General features: G+C 44.7%; 1 protein-coding gene across 2 annotated transcripts in view; it reads right to left on the reverse strand.

The window, feature by feature from the left end:
* The window catches only part of Ninl (ninein like), a 73993-nt gene that overhangs the window by 46244 nt on the left and 10053 nt on the right, over window positions 1–17696 (reverse strand). Inside the window, exons 2-3 of one of the 2 annotated variants that reach the window (XM_013115160.3) lie at window positions 917–1110; window positions 337–433 (exon numbers count right to left, since the gene is read on the reverse strand). In XM_013115160.3, coding sequence (XP_012970614.1) covers window positions 337–433; window positions 917–1099 — 280 coding nt within the window. In that variant the 5' untranslated portion in view covers window positions 1100–1110. Of the gene's footprint in view, window positions 1–336; window positions 434–916; window positions 1268–17696 lie in introns of both variants that reach the window. The other variant, XM_021228672.2, reaches the window with a different exon arrangement.

The raw sequence follows: 17696 nt of genomic DNA on the forward strand, positions 1-17696 counted from the left end.
CCTGTTAGTCCTGTTAGCACACCGTAACAGCACTGGCCATGACGGCAGATGCTACTGTCCAGGACGGTAGGCCAGTCTACTTGCTTGGTACCCCAGAGCCCTGGGGCTCTACCTCTCCCTGCTCCACACCCCTCAGCTCACTTGGCAGCCCATGTAATGCGGGTTACACTCTCATGACATTCACAGAAGAGGAAACTCCAGGTATTTTGCTCAAGTCCACATGGTTTGATGGTAACAGAAAGAGAGGTTAGAATTTGGAGCAGTTAAGCTACACTCTTAAAAAAACATAGAGAAACATAGGAAAGAAACTCAAGTCCTTAGAGGAAATCCTCTTACCTGACTCTGAGGAACTACCTTCTTCATCAGAGGGTCCTACACCAGAGCCAGAGGACAGCACAGCCACAAACCCATCCTTAAATTCTTCAAAGTTGACCTGCAGGAATTCGAGTAAGGAGAAAACCCTGTTACTTTCCACAGATTCACATTTAATTTGGTGGACAAAACAAACAAACAAAAAACAAACAGCCCTGAGTCTTTTTTCTCAAACAATGTCTGATCACTCACTGCCTTTTGGAGTGAGAACATTCATTTCACTTTTCCAAATATGTACTTAAGATGATTTTCACTAGAAGAACCTAATGTGGAAGGTAATGGTGAACCACCATCCCATCATCAAACAAACCAATTTATAAAACCAAACCAAATGGCATCATTAGAGAACAGTGCTGGGTACGGTGGATCACCTACACGTGGTGGGCGTGACTGCTTATACTCTCTCAAGTTCTTTCTACAATCCCCAGAACAACCTTGGCTCATTGTTGGTGGCTTTCCTTTCCCAACTGTCTTTCTTTGGGTGCCGAGTACCAGTATCAGTAGCACAGCTCCGCACTCTGCCCCGGGAAGAGCCCACACTCACCCTGGCCAATCGGTCATTTCCAAGAAGAATCTGAAGAAGCGCTGGCAACTGCTCTTCCAGGCCAAGCTTAGTGCAGAGCTGGGTCAGCTCTTCCTGATCCAGGAACCCGGTCCCTGTGGTGTCACAGCTGCTGTAGACGTCCCTGAGCTGTGAGACATAGTGGTTCTCTTCTTCGCTGTCCATCCCATAGCAGGCTGGTCACGGAGGAGAAAAGGACATTGTCAGGACAGGTTTCTTGGTCCCACTCCTCTCACGCCGACACGATGAACAAAAGCAGGTCCCAGAGCTATTGGTTCACAGAGGTGTCAGGAGCCCTTCCCGGTCAAGTGCAGCTGGAGGATCAGCTTCTCTCTGCAGGAGAGGCCAGTGTCTAGACAGGGGCCAAGCCTTGTCAGTCAGCAGTTACAAGAAAAGGCATTTTGTTCTTGTGTAAAAAAGAAAAAAGCTACAGAATAACTAGAAAACAGATAAGACCTGGTACTAAGGCACACAGCTATAGACCCAGTTACACTTGTGAAGCAGAGGTCAGCCTGGGTAACATAACAATATCTGTCTTCAAAGAAGGAATGAGGAGGGGAGGGAGGAGTGAAGGAGGAGGAGGGAGGGAGGAGGGGAGGAGGAGGAGTGAAGGAGGAGAAGGAGTGAAGGAGGAGTGAAGGAGGGAGGAGTGAAGGAGGGAGGAGTGAAGGAGGGAGGAGGGGAGGAGGGAGGAGTGAAGGAGGAGGGAGGAGTGAAGGAGGAGGAGGAGTGAAGGAGGGAGGAGTGAAGGAGGGAGGAGGGAGGAGTGAAGGAGGAGGAGGAGTGAAGGAGGAGTGAAGGAGGGAGGAGTGAAGGAGGGAGGAGGGGAGAAGGGAGGAGTGAAGGAGGAGGGAGGAGTGAAGGAGGAGGAGGAGTGAAGGAGGAGGAGGAGTGAAGGAGGAGGGAGGAGTGAAGGAGGAGTGAAGGAGGGAGGAGTGAAGGAGGGAGGAGGAGTGAAGGAGTCGGGGGCGGTGGAAAGGAGAAGAAAACACAAAAAGAGCTCAAATCATTCAGGATTCCAATACCTAAAAACCTTGTTAGGGCCAGGTGGTGGTGGCGCACGCCTTTAATCCCAGCACTCGGGAGGCAGAGGCAGGAGGATCTCTGTGAGTTCGAGGCCAGCCTGGTCTACAGAGCGAGTTCCAGGGCAGGCTCCAAAGAGAAACCCTGACTTGGAAAAAAAAAAGTACTATTATGGAGAACAAAGACCATTTTTCAGTACACACAAGGTCTTTCCTTTATACATGAAATACCCACTTAAAAACTAAATCAGTAAATTCTACACTAAATTTCACTAAATAAAAGGGCATATAAAAAGAGATACTCCAATAAAAAGATGCAGTAGTCCTAGATACTGGGAGGCTGAGGCAGGAGGACTAAAACTTTACAGACAGCTCTTTCTTGTGGTTGGCTGTGTCAAGATGAAGCTGAGTATACCCTTCCCAGCCCCAGGCTGTCAGAGACATCGGAGAGACGATGAACTTGAACCTCTACTTCCTACACGTGTACAGCCGCAGAGGCAGCTGCTGATGCTCTGGGTGAAGATGGTGGATGGTGGTAATGAAAATCAGTGTGGTTGTTATGGAAACCACCCCAGAAAGATGCCTTACTAAGAAGCTAAAAGTAGAGTTATCCTATAGCCAGCAATGCCTTTTCTGGGTATATAGACCAAAGAACGGTAAGCAGGGTCTTAACAAGATATCTGGACTTCTACATTCATCACAGTATTAACCACAAAATGGCCAAGAGGAGAGGCAAACCAAGTGTCCATCAATGACAAAGATGATAAAGAAAACATAGGGCAGCCATGTGTCTTGGTTAGGGTTCCTATTGCTGTGATAAACACCATGACCAAAAGGAACTTGGGGAGGAAAGGGTTTATTTGGCTTACACTTCCACATCATAGTCCATTATTAAAAGGAGTCAGGGCAGGAAGTCAAGGCAGAAATAAGGAGGCAGGAACTGAAGCAGGAGCCATCCAGGAGGGCTGCTTAACAGCTTGCTCAGGTTGGTTGGTTGGTTGGTTGGTTGGTTAGTTAGTTAGTTGGTTGGTTCCTTCCTTTCTTCCTTCCCTCCTTCCTTCTTCCCTCCCTCCTTCCTTCTTTCCTTCCAAGATTTATTTATGTATACATTGTTCTGCCTGCATGTACTCCTACATGCCAGAAGAGGTCACCAGATCTCATTACAGATGGTTGCTGGGAAATGAACTCAGGACCTCTGGAAGAGCTCTTAACCTCTGAATCATCTCTCCAGGCCCTCAGCTTACTTTCTTATACTATCCAGGGGTGTCACTGCCCTCAGCGGGCTGGGCCTTCCCACAACAATCATTAACCAAGAAAATGCAAGGACAATCTGGTGGAGGCATTTTCTCAATTGAGGTTCTCTTCCCAGAAAATTCTAGTTTGTGTCAAGTTCACAAAAACCAACATGATACTATGTAATTAAAATATTGACATCCTCCATACCCTTTGGAGACAGGGTCTCACTATATAGTTTTAGCTGGCCTGGAACGCTCTACATAGACCATTCTGACCCTGAACTCACATAGATCCGCCTGCCTCTGCCTCCCGAGTGCTGGGAATAAAGGCGTGTGCCACCCACCACCTGTTGGTCAAGTATTTTAACAGTAACAGAAACCAAAACTAGGACACAACTGGGCACTTCAGAATGCTCTATCATCTTCATGCCCAGAGTGACATCCCACAGCCTTCCATCCAGCAAGGCCCAATGTGTCACCTGTGCCTATATTTTTGCCTGCCCCCGTCTGTGTCAATTTCACCCTCACCCCCTCTCTCTTCTTCCTCCTCCCTATCCTTCCCAAACACCTCCGCCCCAAGTGGCAATGTCTGCAGACAGTAGCTGCCTTACTGACTCAAGTTACATTGACAAGAGGCACTGGTTCCTAGTGTGGACCAAGTGTGGTCTCACTGGGCCAAGTTCTGCAACAGCAACTGAGAGGTTAATGCATGTTGCCATCCAGAATGGGATCAAAGTACACTGATGGGCAGATGTGCATCAGGCTAGAGCTCCTAGGTGGGATGGAGCCTGTGGCTGCTGAGCTCGGGGACCAGCTGGGTGCCTCGGTCAGTTTCCTCCCTACTAACGACTAGTGTGGTGCTTCCCTGGACCCCATTTGCTCTTTACTTGACATCACAAAAGGCATGGGGCAGCTCTGCCTCTTCTCAAGGACAATAAAAGATGCAACAAGTTTACAGAAAGGAAGCTGAGACAAAATTATCCTTCGTGGGCAAGTTTCTAGGGCAGTTACAGATAACAACTTGGCCCCAAGTGGAAAAGCAAGATTTCGGGACCAAGGAAGAACTTCTTTAGAACTGGCCAAAAAGGATAGCGTTACAGGGTCATGAGTGAAAATGCCCTCAGTCCCCTCAGTTCCTACAACACCAGGAGAGCTATAATGCCAAGAGCAGAGTGATGGGGTCTTAAAGTCAGAAAGAGCCATTGAGTTCAAGGAACAAAGGGAGGCTTCTCGCTCTTACAGGTTTTAGGGTGGGAGGTAAATTCCATAGCATGTGACCCAGCCTACTGCTAGAAATGAGGAAGGCACTGATGAACGGACAGCCTTGACAGAAGGACATCCTGGGTCTGAGCAGTAGTGAGGAGGTGAGGCCTTGACTGTGGCTTCAAGAAGGAGATGACTCAACTGGGAGTTGCAAAGTCACAGCACTGTGTGTCTTATCAACTCCTTAGAGAATGAGACTGCAGGGGTCTGGGAGTGGGGAGCTTGATTCTGTCAAGCGGATACTACTACAAGGTCTGTAACCCAACACTCGTGAAAATATTATGTGGCATATTCTTTTATTTTATTCCCAACAAATTGCACCCAAACTGCTTCCCATTACTCTTGGTTGCCAGCTTTCCATGGGTGATTAATCTTTTGACATCTAGACTGTTTCCTAAGGAAGCTGTGGGACCAATTAAAAAACCCAGGGCCAGACCTGCAGCAAACAGTTTGTTGTCAAAAGTCTCTTCCATTTCTTCTTCCTCCAAATGAACTATTTGATTCTCCTCAGGATTTCAAAAATGCATGAGATATTTGCACATCAAACAACCCGAAAGCCTGGCCTTTAGCAGCTTAATGCAAAATGGGGTAATAATCCACTCAGTTGTTTGTGGTATGTTTTTCTAATGGAAAGGAGGATTCTCAAAAGTCTGATGCTGTCAAGCTTTATTTGAAACTCAACTGTAAACACTGCTGCCAGGCGAAGCCAAAGTCTGTTCACACAGGACTAAAACCTTCCAAAAACACGGAATCTGACTCAGCCAGTCACCCTTGGTCACTCCACAGGACAGGGAAGCCCTCTGGAGGCAGAGGCAGTCAATGCTGGTTTACAATCCATCGGTGCAGTACCAAGGGAATCCCTGCCCTCAAGACCCCACTGAGGAGGAGTGGAGAAGCCATAAGAGTGTAGCTCCTCTGTGGGACTTGGGGACCCCTGTTATAGGAAACATGTTCCAACCAATGGCCTCCATAATTCTGCTGACTATGCAACACATAAGACCAAAGGTAGCCATTCCAGATGGGGTCCTGGTTTGCCAGGAGCCAAAAGCCAAGATCCAGCTGGGCATCATGCACCACGTTCGGTGCTCTTGCCTTTAGTAACCAGCTTTCACCCTCAGCACCGCCATGCCATCAGAACCAGCTTCTACACTCTTGCTTTGCCTTGCGAATGTGTCACTAATTGAGTCATCACTCCAGAATCCGTAGTCCTTTTTGATCCGACTGTTTCCTTCATCATAAGTTTTAAGTTCTTTGTATATTCTAAATATTAAACTTCTATCAGCTGGCAATGATCCTCTCCCATTCTGCAGCCATCTCTTCAGCTAACTTTTATTTGCTGCACAGAAACTTTTTATTTTATGACAGTGCATGTGTCAATGGGTCACTAAATCTCCTGAGCAAATGGAATCCAAGTCACAAAATTCTTACCTGTGTCTACCTTCATGGGTTTTCTGTACTTTTCTAATAGCAATTTCAGAATATCAGGTCTTACACTAAGGTCTTTGGTCCCTTTGCAGTTCATTTTTATGAAGGCAGAGAGATAAAGATCTGGTTTCACTCTTCTACATTAGATACCCAAATTTCCTAGTACAATTTGTGGTCCACAGAGCAAGATGCAGGCCAGACCAGGCTATGTAATGAGATTATGCCTGTAAACAAATGCATGAATAAATTCAAAATGTAAGAGATGGACACTTAGAATTAACTTTAAATTTGCTCGTTCTCTTCCCAAACATCTATTAACTACTTAATCAACAGCAAAGAATCATGAAGATGCTGAGACTGGAGACTGGTCAGTTTCTTGGTTCCCAAAATGTACAGAGTGGGTAGATATGAGCTCTGTTTAAGTAGTAATGAGTACTTTGTACAGCATTTGTCTGCTAAATACCTGGGGGAAATGTGAGAAAGTCTACACCCAGCAATAGCTATCACCTTTCACATTAGAAAACTTAAGAATGTCAATTAATTGATACTGTTTGATCTTTCTGTACTTGGTAGAATTTTGGTCCATCCTGATCACAGATTTAGGTAAAGGCTGAGAAGACTACAAGACAGAAATTGGCATTCTATCCCCAATTGCAAAAATGTAGAGCGTGTGGGGTTGGAAATAAGGCTCACTGCTTAAGAGCACTTACTGCTCTTATGGAGAATGGACAGTCATTTTCTGGTACCCACACAGGATGGCTCAAAACCTCCAAATTGTTAGCTCCAAGGGATCTACCATATGTAGCCTACATAGGTACCATCACTTACATTTACTTACCCACTAAGACAGAGACAAGAAGACATAACTAAAAACAAATTCAAAGGTTTTAAAATATATATTTTGGGAATAGAATAATATTCAGCTATTTTTAAAAGATGTTAATGCTTCAATAAAGTCATCAATGCAACTAGAGCATTATTTTTGTATTTACAGCAAATAACACTGTTATGGATGTATGCTTTTACATAAGATTTTATATGTTTTTTTAATTGTCTTCTGCTATTATGTTAAAGACATTGCTACCTAGGGACCCTTTAAACAGATACTTCAGGTATCTATATTAAAGTCTTTACAAGGCAGTTCTATAAGCACAATTTTTAAAGTGTTTTTCAGTAGTTGTAATGGCCTGTATATCAGTGGCTTTCAGAAGTATGTGTCTACACATTATACATTAAACCAAAGTTTATACACTTAAAGGAGTATGTTTTGCATGTAGTAATATGCAAAGTGATCCATAAATGCAGTTTGTGGTGCATTCTGATTTAAAACCTGCTCTTTGCACGCACACACACACACACACACACACACACACACACTTACACTTCTTTGAGGTAGGGTCTTCTTGGTATCCCTGGCTAGGCTGTCCCTGACTCACATAGATCAACCTGCTTCTGCCTCCCTGGTGCTGGGGTTAAGGTGCATGCCCACATGCACTGATTGATTGTGCTTTTAAAATCCCCAATCTTTAACCTATTTGCCTCAGTTGAATCAGCGTTTAGTGATTATAAATAAGATACACTTCCACACCATCTCTTTGCAAGGACTGCTGTTCTTCTCTACAATTGTGAGGGGCCTTAATGTTTCCACTCATCATTGCTGTGGTCATATTGTCCTAATGATCCTGGATTTTACTTCAGTGACAGAAGTTGACTAGATACCTGGCGGACTTTGGTGTACCTCTTCTGTGGAATGTTGCTGCCTGTGGCTGGCTGGCTCTTTTACACATGTATGCTGTGCCTTCGAGGATTCAACGCTTAGAAAAAAACTTCGCCACAGGCATTCTTATTATTATTAATGACACTACCACTTCAGGTTTTATGCTTGTATAATCCTGTTTTATGACTATTCTCTTTAGCAAAAAAATAATTAAATAGGCTTTCACACTTGACACCCTAAATGATGCCTGCTCATAATTGACAAATCTGTAAACAAGTACTTAATTTTCAAATTGTTGTGACAATTATTGTTTTTTAAATTTATTTCTTATTTTATATACATTAGTGTTTTGCCTGCAAATATGTATGTGGGAATCAGATCCTCTGGAACAGGAGTTACAGATAGTACTGAGCTGTCATGTGGGTACTGGGGATTGAACCTGGGTCCTCTGGAAGAGCAGCCAGTGCTCTTAACTGCTGAGCCATCTCTCCAGCTCCCAGTAATTGGTTTTTATAAAGTTTTGTAAATACTGTCTGTTGACATTCTGCAGAGTAGTTCTTCTTAGTAGTTCCTTGTTATGTTTGCATTCTGCAGAAGCACAAAGATACCCAAACAAGGATTTTGGAGATGCGAGGACTTCCCATAGAGGACAAACAAAAATGGGATCCAGGTTCGCTTGACCCAAGAGACACTCTATACATCTGAGCTTTGCCACAGGCATCACCGGCTTGCTCAGTAGAAGCCTGGCTCCTAGAGGATCCCCCAGCAATGGCTGCTGACACTTGCCTCCTTCCCCTTGGCTATTCTGTGCTAAGAAGAAAGCTTCTGATTCTTTTATTTGCAGACAAGGGCTCTCAGAAACTCACGACCTATGTGCACACTGCACAATGACTAAGCAGACACATCCTCAATGCCAGGAGTGACAGGCACTCCAAGGCAACTTGGTTTGTGTCATCCTTTCCAAACGACCTCACTAGATCCCGAGTACACCAACATGTTTTGAAAACTGTTTCCACATGTGCACAACCAGATTTGGGTTAGTTTCAGAACTTATGATATTTACCAGGTTCCATCTAAGCTTGCTACACACCCATCTGTTGGCAAGCATGCCTCTAGAAAGGGAGGCCATTACAGTCAAAGAAACTACAACAAGCAGTTCAGAAATGAGCACAATGCTGACAGTGAAGGAACATTCAGTATCTACTGAAGGGAAGGGCCTTTCTCCACTCCTAACATGTGGAAAGGAAAACACAGAAAGTTATTTCCTGTAAATCTTTTCTCCTTTCCTCCCTTCTTCCCACTCAAGTCAAAAATCTACTGAAGGAACAGTAATACATAATCCTCTGGTATGTCAGTCCATCAAAGCTTCATCCTGATTCAAAAGCACAGGTGTGCTCCAGAGCCCGGGTTCCAGTCCTGCTGGCCCTGGGAAGTGACACAGCCTCCTAGGCTCTTCTATTAGAGAACCAGGGGATCATGAGGAGAAGATGTTTGGCAGAGGCCTTCTAATTCTGATTGGTAAATAGCCAAATCTAGAAATACCCCCTTTGGGAGAATGAAACTTTGAAGATTCACCCTCCAAGATGTGTCCAGGGAGAGAAATATGGACAATAAATAACAAGCAGAAAAAGATACAAAATGAATTCCTACTAGCAGTTATTTATTGTTACAGCTTTGTTTATTTGCTTGGTTTAGGGTTTGTTTGCCATTTTTGAGACAAGGCCTTATACTTTGTGGCCCCAGATGGCCTTGAACTTGCAATGATCCTACTATGTAATGTGCATTCTTCCTGCCAGCCTGGTCCCAGAGCCGTGTCAGTCCCAAATGAACACACAGGACACTATATTAATTATGAAGCTGTTGACCGTTTGCTATGGTTTCTTATTGGCTAGCTCTGACTTAATTATTAACCCATAACTGCTAATCTTGAGTATTTCCACATGGTTTTCTCTTACCAGAAAAGGGTACGGACCTCTCACTCCTCTGGCGTCCTACATGGTGACTGACTGTGCCTCTGTTTCCCAGAATCCTCCACCTCTCCTAGTCCCACCTATCTTGCTTCCCTATTGGCCAACAGTGCTTTATTCATCAACCAATAAGACAAACATATATACAGAAGGACATCCCCCATCACTACTGAGTGTTGGAATTATAACAGGTGTTTACACAGTACAAAAGGGTCATTTGTGCAGCTGTGAGGGCAACTGGGATAGAGCTCTGCTCATCTGTGAAGATTACCAGCTCCTGTTGTGTGATGAGCACAGATGAGCAGAGTCTGGCTAGAGTCAATAAATGACACTCAGGAGAGCCAGCCCTGCCTGCACCAGCAAGGTCCCCCCTGAGTGTCTCGGTAATCCTCCCACCAGCTCAACCTCTCTTCAGCAGACTTCCATTCCAAGCCTCACTATACTGAAAGCCTACATTTATGTGGGAAGTGGCTTCAAAATGCTACTGGAAGAGACATATGTAATCTAAAGCGAGGGCTGGAGAAGTGGAATTTTAAGCAGAGCCATGCACTGGCCAACAGTGGTCTCTGCCAGGACTGGGGACACTCAGGAGCAGCCACTGGTGCTCCCTGTGCTTTGGTATCTATAACCAATGGCTTGTGGGTGACATATAGAAAGACATTTTCTGATCTTCTTCACTATTAAAGACAATTGTAAAGCAAAAACATAGGGCTTGTGGATATGGCTCAGTGTCTAGAGTGTTTCTTGGAATGTATAAGGGCCTTGGGTTCAAGCCCCAGAAGCCCATAAACTGGGTGTGATAGTGGTGGCACATGCCTGTAATCCCAGTACTCACTACATGGTGACATAAGACTGAAGTTCAAGGTTATTCTTGGCTATACATCAAGTTTGAGGCCAACTTAGGCTACACGAGACCCTATCTCAAAAAAGAAAAGGAAATAAAAAGAAAAGAAAGATGAAGTAAAGAAATAATAACTGTAGTCATGTCCCATAGTAAAACAAAGTTTCTTCCAAAGTCCTGAGGAGATAGGAGTTAGCCTAAAATAAACAGGCTAGGTCAGAACTAGCATATGCCTTAACTAGAGTCTGTCAACTCATTCTTTGAAGGCAAATACAGGCAAGTATCACCCAGGAACCAGGGTGGGGAACATGGCCTGTCATAGGTTTTCCCCACTAGGATGTAGTGAGGAGGGTGAGCCTCCCAGGACACACATGGGACAGGATGTGGCTCTGGCCTCATCCATGATGCTTCTGGGTGGGGCACATTCTGCCCTGAGACAGAAAGGTCAGAGCAGAAAGACTGAGGGAGACACACCTTTGTGTGGGAGGGTCAAACGCCAATTCCCAGAAAGATGCAAAGAATTGACAAGTAACACTGCCCAGAGCAGCTAAGGCAGACAGCAAGTGCTTTAGAAAAAGGGGTGTGAACTTTTCAGGCACAGCTGGGGAGGGAGGGGCACATGGCAGAAGTAGCAGAAGTCCAGCATTAGAGGGGCATGTTAACTCAAGGAATGTTTATAAAACATACACACTCATAACTACCATCCAGAGTAAGATAAGACACGCGGACAGAACAGCCAAGAGACCCCTCTGTGCCGTCCTCTTCAAGAGCAACCGTTACTACTCCATGATGTGGTGTTTGAGGTGTACTTTCAAGACTGTAAAATTTCTTTCAAATGTCTTAAAACATCTTTTCTGAGCCCAAATATTCATAGGCGTTCCCCTGGAAAGTGACATTTCTCCTAGAAATCACAGAGCGTGGTGTAGTGAAGCACCTTATGTTTGACCTTTTTTTCTTTCCTTAACTGGAATTCAAAGGTTAATCATCCACACATGACAGTACATCCCATAATCATAGCTACCTGGAAGGCAGATGTGGGAGAACCACTTATATCCAGAAGTTCAAGACCAGCCTTGGCAAAATACTAAGACCCACAGCTTTGAAAGGAAACTTTACTCAGACACTTCAGTTTCATATAATACACACACACACACACACACACACACACACACACACACACGATTTCTTAAATGAATGAAGATACATGTCAAAGTTTATATTTGAACTATATCACAACTCTCGTAAAGTATAAATTGTGCCTGACCAAAACAAAAATCCCAACATTCTATAAAGTTTTATGAAACATGAGACAGAACGTTGCATTTAAATGTCTTGATAATTTAGAACTCCATTGTCATGAGACACAATTGCTCCTGGCAGCAACAAGCTATTCCTGAAAGTGTGATGGGCACCAGAGACACTGCATTTGGGGTTTGTTTTCTTCCTGGCAAACCTGGCCATAGGGTGAAGAACTGCCCTTGTCTCGACCGCTGACAATGGGCACACTCTCCTAACTGGACAAGCAGGATATAAGCAAAAGAGACTGGTGAACTTTGCCAAGGCAGGGCAGGCCAGTCTTTCTAATTTTCCTGCTTCTGATAATGTTTGTCAGAGTTGGTTGTCCTGACGGTACTGTGAGACCTTGAGCAACTGTCCAGGCAGCCAGCTGCCTCTGTCATTTCTTACACATTTGGGAAGTTCCCGCTTACTCAGGGAATATTATTTTCCTTCTCAGGTATTTGATGGGGTTAAAGACTAGATAGTCTCCACTACTGTTCTCTCATATCTTAGCTAAGACATTTTAGGTACAAGACTTAGACTCCTCGGGATAGGACAACTGTTGGAATAATCTCTTTTATTTGCCAATTACCAATAGCCTGGACATTTAGTGTGTGTTTCTTGCTTACTGACGTTCTTATTGGTTGTAATTCTAATTTTGTGTATGTTTTTACCTTTTCTTTCTCCTGGACAATACTTAATATTTGTTGTTATTGTACATAGTTTTGTATTAGGTTTAGAACCTCTTGTTTAGACAAAAAGGAGAATTGCTCTGGGAACTCATTCAGTCAATAGTCTTTGAGGTACATACCCCTTTGGGGTGGAGTCTCAGGTACTATGGATGGACTGGAAGTAAGTGCTGGCCCTCTCTTGGGTAGTGGTCCAAGGGCTGAGAGCAGCATCCTGTGCCTCCAAGGACAGAAGACTGCGGTGGCCTTTTACCTTCATTGTGTAAGTGTTCCCCAAATAAATATTTGATATTCTTTTATCTGGGCATTTGGGAACTCCTTCGCTTCACTGACAGAAACACACACAAAAAATGAATACATTTTAAAAACATAGGTGTCTGTAATCTAATCAAAATGGCCCTTTCACAAGACTGGTGTAATCTAATCAAAATGGCCCTTTCACAAATGAAGACTGGTGTCAGGCACGGTTTACTCTACAGCCATATGGGAGCGATCATGACTTAAGAATACAGATTTGGGTCTCCCCAAGTGCCATGCTCTGATGAATTTTTATAGTAAGAGGACAGGGAAGACAATAAATCAAGACACTTCTTAAATATATCAGTGGGCACATCAGGTAGGCAGGTCATAGCAAGATGGACAGAACTTCACAATGGGTCTTAGATCCTGACAACACTCTTAGCCCTCTCACTGATGAAGGAGTAGAGTGTGGTTAAGCTAATACATTCCAGAACGTTTTTATCTGTTAGTCACAAGATGTTAAGCCTGAGAGAGGGAGGCAAGGAATAGCTACTTCGTGGTTTCAAGACAGCCTGAGATAAATTATACTTAGGTTTGGGCTTGCAACACTGCAGCCTTTCGGCATCACTAGCATTCTAATCAATCAGCCTCTGCAGACACAGCTCCTCTCCAGGAATTCTGATTCACAGTTCCCCATCGGCCAACCATCAGATTTTGTACAGGCTGGGCATATATATATTTACTATATATAATGTACCACATAGCTCATTTCCAGGATGTGATAGAGATGAGGATGAACAGAGACCAAAACAGCAGTCTTTAGGGAGTGGAGTAGCTGGTAAAGAAACTCCTGGACCACATCAAGAGTATCAGCAAAACAGCAGTCTTTAGGGAGTGGAGTAGCTGGTAAAGAAACTCCTGGACCACATCAAGAGTATCAGCCATCATTATATTCACACTGGACAAAACACAAAAGGCAAAATACAAAGATGAAAGCACCCAAAGGTAAGCAAAAAGCAGGAGAATTCTGGAAGTGAGGTACAATCACAGGGGCACTGAAGGGGTCGCCATGATGCTCCCCGCATTCACACAGCAGCTGGAACACTGATGGGAAAACCAATCTTGAGTGTGTGACACCTGCAACCCCTGCACTTGGGAGTTGGAGTGAAGGAAAGAAAAATCCGGTTTCAAAAATGGGGAGAAGAGCAGGGGACATGGCTAAGTAGTTAAGAGCACTGGCTGCTCTTATAGAGGACCTGGGTTCAGCTTTCAGCAATCAGATGGCAGATCACAACCATCTGTAGCCAGTTCCAAGGATCCAATGCCCTCTTCTGGCCTCTGTGAGCACCAGGTATACAAAGGTTTGCAGCTTGCCGCCTGAGTTTCTGGCCCTCTCCTCATCTCGCAGGCAGAGATCCACAGTTCTTCCTTTCATGTGGACAACAACAGTAACACTAATAACGCTCATCTCGGCTATCAGCAGGGCCCAAGCCAGACTCCGGAAGCTGTGACTGTCCACACCTCGTCTAGAAGGCAGATGTGGCTGACTGTTGAGGGCTAGGGCACAGTGCAGGGTATGTCTCCAGCTTTGTGCTTCCTAGAGATCTTTAGAAACATGATGAGGAGCAGCTCTAAGTGGGTAGACAGAGGCACTGAGCATCCTGGTACACAGTTTTGAGAGCCGCAACACCAAGCAGCACAACGGTGAGACAGCTGTGACCCCATTTCATACTCAAACAGAAGGCCTCTGGTCACTATGCTCTTCCCCACATCAAGCACCAGGGGCAAGTCACAGGCTCACACTTTCCGCTTTGCTCCACAAGGTCGTTTTGCTTCCAAGGCCTTGTAGTATTCTCCAGGGTTTTATGCCTTACATTATTTTCAGTTTCCAGCAATGAGCTGGAAGCAGTGTCTGTCTCAAGAGAGCTCAACAAGCTTGTGCTATGCAGATGACTATCTGTGATGATCTGCACTGCACCACAGGGATAGTCAAACCCAGAGTGCTTCTTTCACATGAGTGAAACCAAGTCTACAGGGCTCCCCAGCCTGATGACCAGGGCCACAGAGCACTTACCAACTGTCTGACAGGGAAATGCTCTGCTGGGCAGGAGCATAAAAGATCAGCAGCACACTGTAACTTGCTGGGCTAAGTTACCAGGGAAGAGGTACAGCACTGCGTGCACGTGAGCCACAGACAGCCATGTTCTAGATAGTCTGCTTGCCCCTGCAATCTCGGCTACCTGGTGAGCCAATGCCAGGGAAATCACTGGAACCCAGGAGTTTGAACCCAGTCTGAGCAAAACAGCCAGATCACATCTCAAGCTTTAAAAAGGGTCAGGAGAAGCAAGGTATAAAGCATTCACTCACTGATAGGCATTTACTGAGCACCCACTGTATACCTCATGGCATCCTAAATCCTTAAATACTATAGCTAACATAGCATGCAGGTCAGTATATTTGCATATACAGGCAGGCAAAATACCCATATACACAAAATTGAATAAATATTTAAAAATAGGGGTGATGAAGGGAGGGAGGAGATGAATTAAACAGTTTTAGTAACTGAAAAGTCCAAAGTCTGGGACTTTGGTCATTTGGGTATGCTTGAATGTGCCCCTCGGCAGGCCACATGCTGGAAGTTTTGTATGAAGTAGGGCGGTGTCAGGAGGCAGGGCCTATCGCAAGGACATCAGTTCACAGGGATATGCCCTCAAAAAGACATTAATGAAGTTCTAATGAGAACCCAGCAGGACCTGAAAGAGAAAACTTTTATGAGAGTAAGCCTGGTTGGTCCCTTTAAATCTCTCTGGCTCTCTGTCTTAACATGTGATCTCTTCCACACTGGCTCCTGCTATGGTGATGTCACCTCCATATGCCCTCACTAGAGCTTTAGGTGATAAAGTCACGCTATTTTAGATTTGTAGCCTCCAGCACTATGAGCTAGACAAACTTCTACTCTTTAGAAAAACATTCAGCCTCAAACATTCTCTCACAATTACCCAAAACAGGCTAACAGCTAAATAGAGCAAGTGAAAATGAGAGAAGAAAACCAAAATGTTGAGATCCACAAAGAGAAAGACTCGCATCCTATGGATAAATTTTGCCGAAATCTCTAGATGACCCGAAACCTTGCATGTGTGGAAGCAGCTCCCTACACCCGGCAAAGAGTAAAAACTGAAACGAGTTGTGAGCGGCTGCACAGCCAGCTGTTCACAAGCTGAGGCCACCTTCCCAATGAAGGAAAAAACCAGTGTTCTTCAAGAAATCTGAAAAGAACCCACATCTGTGCTGTTCATTTCACAAACCAAAAATTCAAAATCTGTCACAGAAGTGCAAAGTCAAAACAAAACCACTCTCAAGAAAAACACATGCAGAGAACCACCCAGAAGCTCCAGAGGTTGGACCAAGGGGCTTTCAGCTCCTGTCTGCCACTGTGGCCACTCAGGGGTGTGGAGGAAAAGGTTCTGCATGTGAGCATGCACACCAGGAATCGTGGCAGAGAAACAGCTATGTTAAAAGGACCAGATGGAAGTTCCAAACTGGATGACAAGTGTCTGAAACTAAAACCTCATACGATGGCTCAGCAGCAGCACGAAGATGACAGAGAGAAGACACAGGGAATTTTACAAGGTGAGAAGCACCCAATCTTCAGGGCAGAGAGAGTGATCTAAGGTGTATGCACACACACACACACACACACACACACACACACACACACACACACACGTATACACACACATATATGTACTTAACAATAATTAAAAGGGAGCAAAGGGGAGGTGATTGTGAGGGTTTTGAGGGAGCAAAGGGAGGGAGAAGTGATCTAATTATAATCTTTACAAAATTATTAAAACAAAACAAAACAGCCCTAGGGTTGGAGAGATGGTTCAGCAGTTAGGAGCACTGGCTGCCCTTCCAGAGGACTCAGGTTCAATTCCCGGCTCCCACATGGCAGCTCACAACTGTAACTCCAGTGCTGGGGATATGGTGCCCTCTTCTGGCTTCCACGGGCACTGCATGCATTTAGTTCACAGCACATTCAGGCAAAACACCCACACACATTAAAAAAAAATTAATCTAAAAAAAGAAAAAGGAAAGACTAAGGAGTTAATTTCAAAAGCCCAAAACACCAGATGAGAATGTAATAGAGCCTTTTCCCTAAATGACCATTCTGAGTAGTTTGTTTCATTTTGTTTTAGTCAAGTGACCTTAAAGGTTGAGGGAGAAAAATAAACTGGGGCTTGGGAGATTTTCTGAACACTTGCCTCTGAGCGTGCAGGTCCTGGAACTTCCCCTCAGGACATGGCTGAAACTTGGTGGAACATTTGCTAAATAACCTTTGATAAACAAAACTAACATTTCTTAAGCATTGATGTATTAAGTCTTATGAGGGAGGTTCCATGACTGTTCCCAACTGACAGGTAAAGAAACCGAGATATAGACATGCAATTTGTCCAAGGCTGTTGCAGAACAAACCCTCAGTTGACTTAAAGGCTGTTAGCAGGCTGGGGAGATGCTTCAGTGGGTAAGAGCCTTAGTTCTGCAAACACAGGGACCTGAATTCAGGTGCCCAGCACCCACACAAAAGCTAGGTAAGGCCCGAAATCACAGACGGGGTTCTGGGGTTCACTGCCAGCCAGTCTAGCTAGGAATAAACCAATAAACCACCAGTGAGCTCCAGATTCCACGAGAAACCCCGTTCCCAGGGGATAAAATGACAGATAGAGCCAGACACCAACGTCCTCCTCTGGCCTCTGCACTGACACACGCACATGAACCACTGACCCCCCCCACACACACACAGAGCTTTCCCACTGGCTTTGCTGTAGATGATGCCTCTGACTGTACAATGAAAAGTTGCATTTTACTATCTTGTTGAAGAAGTCCCCTGTCCTCCACAGGAAGCTGCTTGTCTTTATCTCCCCTGTCCTTCAGGGAGAAGTAGCCTTCAGTTATCTTATCCTGATGGAGAAAATGGTGCCTTTTGTAACTTCATTGGAACCAACCCAGAGAAAAGGAGACAAAAAATGTGAGTTCTAGAACTTTTAATCAGAAACTTTTCTTTAGGTTCACAGAGCCCAGAAT

Source organism: Mesocricetus auratus, unplaced genomic scaffold (genome assembly GCF_017639785.1).
Source record: "Mesocricetus auratus isolate SY011 unplaced genomic scaffold, BCM_Maur_2.0 Super-Scaffold_100004, whole genome shotgun sequence".
In the NCBI taxonomy this organism is placed as follows: Eukaryota; Metazoa; Chordata; class Mammalia; order Rodentia; family Cricetidae; genus Mesocricetus; species Mesocricetus auratus.